Source organism: Anolis sagrei, chromosome 1 (genome assembly GCF_037176765.1).
Source record: "Anolis sagrei isolate rAnoSag1 chromosome 1, rAnoSag1.mat, whole genome shotgun sequence".
NCBI classification, from domain to species: domain Eukaryota; kingdom Metazoa; phylum Chordata; class Lepidosauria; order Squamata; family Dactyloidae; genus Anolis; species Anolis sagrei.
The window spans coordinates 382023-393476 of record NC_090021.1 but is presented as its reverse complement, the minus strand read 5'-3'; the positions used below and the strand labels follow the sequence as shown (position 1 = coordinate 393476).

At 43.8% G+C, this 11454-nt stretch overlaps 1 protein-coding gene across 1 annotated transcript; it reads right to left on the bottom strand.

Annotated features, from left to right (window-relative positions):
• Positions 1-4686: 4686 nt before the first annotated feature.
• Positions 4687-6957, bottom strand: LOC132761731 (zinc finger protein 84-like). The gene has a single exon (XM_067469618.1). It carries the CDS (start codon positions 6649-6651, stop codon positions 5191-5193), a length of 1461 nt encoding a protein of 486 aa, XP_067325719.1. The 5' UTR covers positions 6652-6957; the 3' UTR covers positions 4687-5190.
• Positions 6958-11454: the final 4497 nt, after the last annotated feature.

The following is an 11454-nucleotide window of genomic DNA, read 5'->3' as shown; positions in this document are numbered from 1 at the left end:
TGAGGGACCCTTTCAAAGCTATTTCCTTTCAACATGCGCTGCTGCTGCCACCAGAAATTTCTTAACCACGGCCTCATGTTGCTTTGGAAATCTTTAAGCATAGAGGCACACTTGAGTCAGGTTGGGATGAACAATAATCAATGAAGTTTATGAATTAGAACAGGAACAAAATGCAGGTACTAGTGTGGCTGTTTCAGGAAATTTTCTCTTAAAAGCGTGATGGTGGCATGAATAGTTCTGTCTTTGTTAGCTAAGAGATTCTTCCCTCCCTCCAAAAACCAAGAATCCCAACAGGACGGCATCTCTGCCAGGAATTCTTCAGTAGCCCAGATACACTTAGCCCAGTTCTATCCTGCTACTACCCGGCCATTCTCCTAATAGAGGTAAGCCTGCTCTGGCCACCCTGCTGGCAGGCAAACTTCTGGCCAGGCCTTGGCCTTTTCTTCCAACCCTAAACACCACGACACTCCTGAACACCCTCTCTCTCTCTTCAAACCCCAAACTCCCACTCCTCACAGGTCTTTCCTCTTGGCAAGTTAGGCTCTGCCCACTCTAATTTGGACAATCACATCCCTCTCTCACTTCCTGTTGCAACTCAGAGTAAGCTTCACCTTGCTTCCAAACACCACCACACCAGAGCTGTAGTTTTATAGTGTATTGAGGAACAAATCCAAGTCAAAATAAAGAATAAGCATTGCAAAGTTCCAAAGATTCGGGGAAAATGCAGAATACAGTTCCAAAGATCTTTAGGTAAAAACAAGGGAAGACAAGCGGACAAACGTCAGCGTGCTGGAAGAAGCAAAGACCACCAGCATTGAAGCGATGGTCCTCCGCCACCAACTCCGCTGGACTGGCCATGTTGTCCGGATGCCCGACCACCGTCTCCCAAAGCAGCTGCTCTACTCCAAACTCAAGAACGGAAAACGGCATGTTGGAGGACAGGAAAAGAGATTGAAAGATGGGCTCAAAGCCAACCTTAAAAACTCTGGCATAGACACTGAGAATTGGGAAGCCCTGGCCCTTGATCGCTCCAGCTGGAGGTCAGCTGTGACCAGCAGTGCTGCAGAATTTGAGGAGGCACGAGTGGAGGGTGAAAAAGAGAAACGTGCCAAGAGGAAGGTGCCAAGAGGAAGGCCAACCCCGACCGGGACCGCCTCCCACCTGGAAACCAATGCCCTCCTCACTGCGGAAGAAGATGCAGAGCAAGAATAGGGCTCCACAGCCACATACGGACCCACAAGAATATTGGAAGACAAATATCCTCGGAAAGCGAGGGATCGCCTAAGTAAAGTAAGAGTCCTTTGATGTGAACGTAGATTTCCATTTTGAGAGAAGCTCATTCCACACTCCTGGCAAGTATAGGGTTTCTCCCCAGTCTGGGTCCTTTCATGTTGCTCCACGGATTTGGATGCTTTCTCCTTCATGTCAACGGTGATATGGGTGTTTAATTGCAATACAGATTCTTGAATCTTCCTTTTTACTTTCTTGTCTGTAAATGAGGACAAGAATTCAACAAGGTCTTCACCTTGAGAGGATTTCTTCTTCTAATACATTGGTTTCCTTACTACATCCAGGAAGTGGATTGATAGAATCCTCATTTCCCTGGTCAGAAAGGAAGAAAAAGATCCATCGTGAAAGCCAGAAGCCTCTTTTGCCCCCAAACTTCCCCCCTTTCTCTTCAGGGGTCATGTTGAAAATGGAAATAACAAGGAATGCAGGCACTGGGGTCTCAAGCACATACACAGAAACCAGCAAAGGCAAGCACTGATTCTTTAATAATAATAATAATAATATGTATGTATACCCCGCCATCATCTCCCCAATGGAGCGGCTTACATGAGGCCAAGCCCAAGCAACAATTTACAATAAAGTAAAACCAAAAATGCAAACCGAAAACGCAAACAATAAACAACAACATAATTACACAAGACATGTGAATACATAGCAATATAAAAATACAATAGGCACAATCACAATGACAATGGAAGGGCTACATGTAATGATTAAAAGCCAGATGGAGAGGAGATTCCATCTGAACATTAGGAAGAACTTCCTGACTGTGAGAGCCGTTCAGCAGTGGAACTCTCTGCCCCGGAGTGTGGTGGAGGCTCCTTCTTTGGAAGCTTTTAAGCAGAGCCTGGATGGCCATTTGTCAGGGGTGATTTGAATGCAATATTCCTGCTTCTTTGCAGAATGGGGTTCGACTGGATGATGGCCCATGAGGTCTCTTCCAACTCTTTGATTCTATGATTCTATGAAAGCAAAACTAATTAAAACTAATTAAAAACTCAGGCGAGATAAAAGAGAGAGGAATCAGGCTTTCCCGCGACGGGAAGGACGGACATATACTCCAATGACAAAACGTTGATGCAAAGCAATAGTATGAGATTGTATATCGACTCATCAAATGCGCAGCGGAAGAGCCAGGTTTTAAGGTTCTTTTTAAAGGTTTCTAGGGCAGGGGCTTTCCTAATTTCTCCAGGTAGTGAATGACAGAATCGGGGGGCCACAGAGGAAAAAGCTCTCTCCCTTGTACTTACCAGACGAGCTTGTGAAATTGGCAGGGGCGAAAAAAGGGCCTCCCCAGAAGAACGGAGGGCCCGGTTCCCTAAAAAGAAGGAAATGAATCTAGAAAGGAGAAAAGAAGGGAGGGAGAAAAGAATGAATGATAGAAGCATAGTGTCTAGATCTAAGGAAGTAATGCTCCCCATGCTCTATTCTGCTTTGGTTAGACCACATCTGGAATATTGTGTCCAATTCTGGGCACCACAATTCAAGAGAGATATTGACTCTAAGCTGGAATGTGTCCAGAGGAAGAGGGCAACTAAAATGATAAAGGGTCTGGAGAACAAGCCCTATGAGGAACGGCTTAGGGAACTGGGCATGTTTAGCCTGAAGAAGAGAAGGCTGAGAGGAGATATGATGAGGGCCATGTATAAATATGTGAGAGGAAGCCACAGGGAGGAGGAGGGAGCAGGCTTCCTTTCTGCTTCCCTGGAGACTAGGACGCGGAACAATGGCTTCAAACTACAAGAGAGGAGATTCCATCTGAACATGAGGAAGAACTTCCTGACTGGGAGAGCCGTTCAGCGTTGGAACTCTCTGCCCCGGAGTGTGGTGGAGGCTCCTTCTTTGGAAGCTTTTAAACAGAGGCTGGATGTCCATCTGTCAGGGGTGATTTGAATGCAATATTCCTGCTTCTTGGCAGAATGGGGTTGGACTGGATGGCCCATGAGGTCTCTTCCAACTCTTTGATTCTATGATTCTATGAAGGAAGCGAGGGAAACTTCCAATGTTGGAGCCTCACATTGATTTCCTTGGGTTGAACACAAATGTGGCTGAAGGAACAGAAGGCAGCAGATTGTAGAAAGGAGTGGTTCTTTCCTATATTAAAGGGCGTCACAAGATCCAGATAATGGGCTTCCCGGAATTACCAGGATGTGCTGAATGCTGGGCGACACAAAGGTGACTGGGCCCCCTCCCATCCCACAATGGGCCCCAGGGTCTGTATAAAGGACGGAGGATTGATTTTGGTAAATAAAAAAAAAAACCCAAACTCTGAACATCAATCCTGGAAGTTTGGGCTAAACTCCCACCAATGTGGCTTCTGGTAATCGCAAGCCAAAAATCAAAAAGACTTGATAGGTAGAAAGCTGGCGTTTTCTTCCTGGCCGAAAAACCCTTTTTTGAAAGCGCACTGGCACCCACCCACTTAAGAGTGCTCATAAGCCCTTGGCTTAACTGAGGTAACTTGTGGGAAAGTGTGATTGTGTGTGCCCTCGGGGTTGAGTTACTGAGGTGCCCTTTAAAGTTATTTCCTTAAAACATTCGCTGCCACCATAAAATTATTGAATTTTATTATTGAGATGAACTTCTCAATTCAGCAGCAGGTCAGTTGCACAACTCCAGCGCTTTCCAGTAGCTTCTTCCTGCCCAGTATTTTCAGTCCACTGCTCCCACAGCCTGCAGTCACTCTGGAACTCTTTACAGACACTTGAGCACATGCCTGGCCATGGTCAGTTTGACCATTGTCTTTCCCCCAGTCTAGATGATATTACAGACTCACCACAGCATGCAGCCATATCTTGTCCTAGTAGACAGGTTCTTTAATTACATATAGCCTTCGACAAAACAACATCACAACACAAGGAGAGATATACACTGTACACGACTTCCTTATATACAATTCTATACAATTACACATAGCAATCTCTGATTGGTTCCCAACTCATTAACCTAACTCAAACCCAGGACTGCATCATTCACAATCACAATATACAGTTAATGCATGACTCTGCATTTCCAATAGAAGCCTATGAGCAGTGCATGACTCAGCTATATTACATTACAATACATTGTAAAACCTGACCATTAGATTAGCCCCAAATCTCCAAATCTTCCGTTAGCATAGGTATTTCCACAGGCCTTTGCCCTGGAGTAATGTGCTATGGTCATATCATTACATCAACCATTGTTATTCGGCACTTTAATTCATGTTTGAAGAAGCCCAATGTGTTTTAGGATTCTTAAAATTTTAAATTTCATTGATTGACATTGTCCATTGTTTGTATTCAGTCAAACTGTGTATTGTTTTGATGATATAACAACAACTTTATTTATATACCGCTCTATCTTCCTGAGGGGACTCAGGGCAGTTTCCAACAGGCAAAACATTCGATTGCCGACACAGAACCACTATAAAACATAAACACAATACTACTAAAACAGTCCTACATATTGAAAGTCAGTTCCAATACTATTCCATTGGGCAAAATATGAGCGACCAATGGCCAGAATTACAGAATGGGCCAAGACACCGATGAGAGGGCTAGATAGGGATTCTGTTTTATGTGTGGCACCTTGAGTACTGGGTTAACCTCCCCGAGTCCCTTCAGGGAGATGGTGGTAGGGTACAAAACAAATTATTATTACTACTACTATTATTATTATTATTACTATTATTATTATAACTATACAACAGTCATTATATGTATGTATGTGGGAGGTAATGTAATTTTGTGGCTGAATAATATCTATATCAATATACTATTACATTATATATTTTATTGTAAATGTATATGCGTGTGGTTTAACCTCCGGTTTGCCAGTTAAACTGGATTAATGTGTCACAAAAGTATGCATATCTAAGTGTGTCACCAACATGCAAAGTTTGCAAAGCTCTGTCTGGGGTCAAAGACCATTGTTTTCTCCAGAATGAATTCTACGATGTCTACGTAGGTGTGAACTCGTAGTGTAGCTCTTTCCGCACTCCAGGCATGTATAGGGCTTCTCCCCAGTGTGAGTCCTTTGATGTCTACGTAGAGTTGATAGTACAGTGAAGCTCTTTCCACACTCCAGGCATGTATAGGGTTTCTCCCCAGTGTGAATTCTTTGATGTGAACGTAGACCTGAAGTATCAGTGAAGCTCCTTCCGCACTCCAAACATGTATAGGGTTTCTCCCCAGTATGAGTCTTTTGATGTCTACGTAATTGTGAACTCTGAGTGAAACTCTGTTCACACTTGAGGCATGTATAGGGTTTCTCCCCAGTGTGAGCCTTTTGATGTGATCTTAGATTTGATGAATGAATGAAGTTCATTCCACACTCCAGGCATTTATAGGGTTTCTCTCCTGTGTGAGTCCTTTGATGTAAACGTAGACTGCTCATCCAAGTGAAGCTCTGTCCACACTCCAGGCATGTAAAGGGTTTCTCCCCAGTGTGAATCCTTTGATGTGAACGTAGACTTCCACTATGAGTGAAGCTCCTTCCGCACTCTAGGCATTTATGGGGTTTCTCTCCTGTGTGAATCCTTTGATGTGAGCGTAGATCTCCACTGCAAGTGAAGCTATGTCCACACTCTGGGCATGTAAAGGGTTTCTCCCCAGTGTGAGTCCTTTGATGTGAACGTAGGGCTGAAATCTGAGTGAAGCTCTGTCCACACTCCGGGCATGTAAATGGTTTCTCCCCAGTGTGAGTCCTTTCATGTGAACGTAGAGATGAACTCTGAGTGAAGCTCTGTCCACACTCCAGGCATGTATAGGGTTTCTCCCCAGTGTGAGTCCTTTGATGCGAACATAGATTTTTACTCTCAGTGAAACTCTTTCCACATTCTAGGCACGTATAGGGTTTCTCGCCAGTGTGAGTCCTTTGATGTGAACGTAGAGATGAACTCTGAGTGAAGCTCTGTCCACACTCCAGGCATGTAAAGGGTTTCTCCCCAGTGTGAGTCCTTTGATGTGTTTGTAGATGTCCCCTTCGAGAGAAGCTCTGTCCACACTCCGGGCATTTAAAGGGTTTCTCCCCAGTGTGAGTCCTTTGATGTGTTTGTAGATTTCCCCTTTGAGTGAATCTCTGTCCACACTCCGGGCATTTAAAGGGTTTCTCCCCAGTGTGAGTCCTTTGATGTGTTTGTAGATGTCCCCTTCGAGAGAAGCTCTGTCCACACTCCGGGCATTTAAAGGGTTTCTCCCCAGCGTGAATCCTTTGATGTGAACGTAGAGCTGAACTCTGAGCGAAGCTCTTTCCACACTCCGTGCATGTAAAGGGTTTCTCCCCAGTGTGAGTCCTTTGATGTGAACGTAGAGCTGAACTCTGAGTGAAGCTCTTTCCGCACTCCTGGCATGTAAAGGGTTTCTTCCCAGTACGATTCATTTCGTGCTGCTGCAGACGACACCTCCGAGTCAAACACTTCCTACACTCCAGCGATTACGATGCTTTCTCCTTCATGTCAACAGTGGCATGGGTGTTTAATTGCAATACAGATACTTGATTCTTCCTTTTCTAATTTCTTGTCTGGAAATGGGGTCAAGAATTCAACAAGATCATCTCCTTGAGAAGATTCCTTCTTCCTCTATCATTGGCGTCCTTACTGCACCCAAGAAGTGGCTCCATAGACTCCTCATTTCCCTGGTCAGGAGAGAAGCAAAAGATCCATCATGGAAGCCAGGGACCGTATTTGCCCCCAAAGCCCCCCCCCCCTTTCCCTTCAGGGTCATGTTGAACACGGAAATAGCAAGGCATGCAGGGATCGGGGTCTCAAGCGCACACACAGACACCAGCCAAGGCAAGCACTGATTCCTTAAAAAGGAGAGAATGAATCTAGAGAGAAGAAAAGGAGGGAGGGAGGGAGGGAGAAGAGAATGAATGAATGAAAGCAGGAAGAGAGGGAAATCATTCCAACGTTGGAGCCTCACATTGAGATCCTTGTGTTGGACACAAACGTGGCTAAAGGAACGGGAGGCAGGAAGCAGGCGGAAAGGAGGAGTTCTTTCCTCTATTCAAGGGTGTCATTCGCTCTGGATCCCGGGTTTCCCCGAATTCCCAGGATGTGCTAAATGCGGAGAGACACCCACATGCCTGGGCCGCCTCCCATCCCACCATGGGTCCCGTATTCTGCTTCCTGAGCATCCCAAATCTGACAGCGGCTGCCATGAGGCCGGGCTGGAGCACAGCTGCTTCCTCGCAACAGCAACCGGACACTGCCCACTGGAAGTTGGGTGGAGAGTTGGGTGACCACAGAAGCTGAGGAAGCAAGAAGCCATCTTGGCTCCCTTTGCTTCAGGTGAGCCTTGTCTTAGAGTGCACTAGAAACCTGAGCGTGCGCTCGACTCCTGTCGTTTAAGACTAGTTGCTCTGAGTGTTTGTTTTGTTTGGAAGGCGAAGCTACGTTCTTCAGCCAGCAGTGATTGACAGGTTCAGGTCAGCCCTTCGTGAGGGATTGTGGCCTGTTCTTTCTGGAGTGAGGGCCTGCTTCCTGTTTATAACCAGAGAATGGTTAAATCAAATAAATTAGATTGTAAATCATTTAAATTAAATAAACACATTCGAGTGTTGAATCCTAGAGTTGGAAGAGACCTCCTGGGACATCCTCCAGTCCAACCCCTTTCTGCCAAGAAGCAGTAAAATTTCATTCAAAGCACCCCCCACAGATGGCCATCCAGCCTCTGCTTAAAAGCTTCCAAAAAAGGAGCCTCCACTACACTCTGGGGCAGAGAGTTCCACTGCTGAACGGTTTACAGAGGCAACAATTCAATGCCCAACAACACCATAAAAACATGAGCCTATAATCTAAAACTGTAACAAGATCAATAAGACATAAATCATTTGCGTCTCCTAGTTAAAAAGTTGTCCAGTCTCATCACCCAGTTGTTCCATATCCCTAAGTCTGTTACGCTGCATTTTCAAATGCTTGCTCAAAAAGCCAAGCCTCGACTTTTTTCTGGAATGTTAAAAGATAGAACGGTATCTATCTATCTATCTATCTATCCATCCATCCATCCATCCATCCATCCATCCATCCATCCATCCTTCTGCTTAAGGAGCTCCATTGGCTGCCATTTATTTTCCGGTCCCAATTCAAGGTGCAGGTTTTGACCTACAAAGCCCTGAACGGTTTGGGACCCGCCTACCTGCGTGACCGCATCTCCGTCTACGAACCCACACGACCTCTTCGATCTTCTGGAGAGGCTCTTCTCTTGCTCCGGCCCTCATCGCAAGTGTGACTTGTGGGGACGAGAGAGAGAGAGGGGCTTCTCCGTGGTGGCCCCCCAGCTCTGGAATTCGCTCCCCAGAGATATTAGGCAAGCCCCCACCCTGGCAATCTTCAGGAGGAGCCTGAAAACCTGGTTATTCCCATGTGCCTTCAATGACTGAATGTGAGATGCTCCCGGACCAGACTCTGCATCAAGTGACCTCAGAAGCACTTTATTATTCCATGGTTGGCGCAATGCAATCCTTCCTCATCCTTGGATCCCCTCCCTGGTTTCTACATTGTCCCATCTCCCAGGGTTCTAAAATTTTATCCTTGAATTTGGCCCTGATCAGTCTGATCATCTGTCTTGTTTGCTTATATTGGTTTTGCATCTGATGTTTTTGTTGTTGTGTTTTTGTGTTTATATTGTGTTTTACTGTACTGATGGGCGTGGCCTTGGGGGAGATGGAGGCGGGGTATAAATAGTTTTATTATCTATCTATCTCTCCATCTCTCCATCCAACTGCTGATGCTGCTCTGATCGGCCTTCTAGGGCTGCAGTTGAAAAGCAGACAACGAAGAAGAGTGACTTCGTGCCCTGCCGTTTGCACAACACTTTCTTCCCTCGGTCTTGAACTCTTCTTCTTCTTCTTTGGCGTTGGTCCTGTGCTTCCCAACACGGCACGTGGTTCCTATGTTAACAACACGGTTCCTGGCAGAGGTGGATTTTTCCCACACAGCCATAGAACCCGGAACGTGGAGGCAGAGAATCCCACCCTCTCTGCTCTGAACTGGTTCTCTGGCTCCAGGCTGCCAGGCCTCCCAGTCCACAGCGGAGAATGTGGGGCGCTCTTCAGTGGGGGGGGGGGGGGGGGCTCGGGGGAGAGGAGAGGAGAGAAGAAAGGAGCGAGAGAAGGAAGGAAGGGGTTGGAAGAGGAGGGAGGGAGGGAAGAAGGAAAAAGGAAGGAGAGGAAGAGGAGGAAAAGAAGTAGTAGAAGAGGGGAAGGAAGGAAAGAAAGAAAGAAAGAAAGTAAGTAAGTAAGTAGGACGGAAGGAATTCCTGGGAGATTTCCCCTTCTTAAACTGAAAGCCAAACCCCAGTGGTCCTCCTTTGTGGGCTCCTCTCAATCACACTTTTTTTTTCTATTCCTACCTCATTTTATCTCGTCCATTTAGTCTGCCCATTGTGTCTGATTGTATGCTACGTCCATCTGCTTTATTGATTTTACTTTGCTATTGTATGTATTTTATTCTGGTGTAATGTTGTTGCCTTTTTTTGCATTTTATTGTGCTGAATTGTATCTTTGGGCATGGCCTCATGTGAGCCACCCCGAGTCCCCTTCAGAGAGATGGCGGCGGGGTATAAATAAATATTATTATTATCATTATTATCATTATTAAACCTGACGAAGACAGAGATCAAACGCAGGAGGCCGGGGGGGGGGGGGGCAGGAAGGAAGGAAGGAAGGGAGGAAGGAAGGAAGGAAGGAAGGAAGGAAGGAAGGAAGGAAGGAAGGAAGGGCAAGAGAAAAGAAAGTGAGGAGGGAGAAAGGAGGGAGGAGGGGCCTGCCGAAGCCCTTATTTATTTATTTATTTATTGACTATTTATTTACAACACTTCTATGTTGCCCTTCTCACCTCAAAGGGGACTCAGAGCAGCTTACAAGATACAATATATTATATTATTATTATATTATTACAAGATACAATATATTATACATACAATATATTATATTATTGGCATAGTACCATATCAGTATTATATACTAGCCGTCCCCTGCCACACGTTGCTGTGGCTCACTCTATGTATTTTGTGTGTGTATCTATATGTGTGTATATGTGTGCTTTTGCACATGCATTGTAGTGTATTTTATTTTTGGCTTTTTAAGTCTCTTTAGTTGTGTTTTTCTGAGTGATGGTCACTGGTTGGCCTGATAGGTGTATTTTGTGTCCAAATTTGGTCTAAAAGGGGTCTACATTGTTAATTGAAGCAATAATACGTTTCATGCTTATGTCTAGGTTTGGTTTTTTAAAACATAGTTTTAACGGTTTTTATCTACAGTTATATGTTATCGATTTGGATATGTGATATTTTCATATACAGGCATTGAATTGGCCATTTGTTATGTTGTAAACCGCTTTGAGTCCCCTCAGAGGTGAGAAAAGCGGAATAGAAATGTAGTTAATAAATAAAGAAATAAATAATTTGCCCAGTGGTTTTTGAGTTATGTTAATCCCACAAACGAATATTACATTTTTATTTATATAGATTACTATATTGTATTATACCATTATATTGCAATATTATTAGTAATGTCACATGTATATAGAAATATATAATTATATCACATTGTATAATGTAATATATTGTATTACACCATTATATTGCAATATTAGTAATATTACATGTACTATAAATATATAACTATAATATCACATTGTATACTGTAATATATTGTATTATACCATTATATTATAATATTAGTAATGTTACATGTACTATAAATATATAATTATACTCTCCTATTGTAGAATGTAATATATTGTATTCCACCATTATATTGCCATATTATTAGTAATATTAAGTGTACTATAAATATATAATTATACTCTCATATTGTAGGACGTAATATATTGTATTCCACCATTATTTTGCCATCTTATTCATAATATTACATGTACTTTAAATATATAATTATCCTCTCATATTGTAGAATGTAATATATTGTATTCCACCATTATATATATAATATATATAACTTTATTTGTACCCCGCTAGCATCTCCCGAAGGACTCGATGCGGCTTACATAGGCCGAAGCCTCAGAACACAATACAACAATACAATACCTAAAGCAAATTAAAAACAGTTAAGCAGAATAAACAATAACAGTAACAATACATCGAAACATTATTAAAACTGGGCCGGCCAGAGTAGTGGTTACAGGATTAAAAGTGCTGATATGGAGGGAGGAATATAGGATTA

Coding starts and splice junctions, on each gene's coding strand:
- LOC132761731 (XM_067469618.1), bottom strand. CDS start 6,651: ATGAATCGTACTGGGAAGAAACCCTTTACATGCCAGGAGTGCGGAAAG.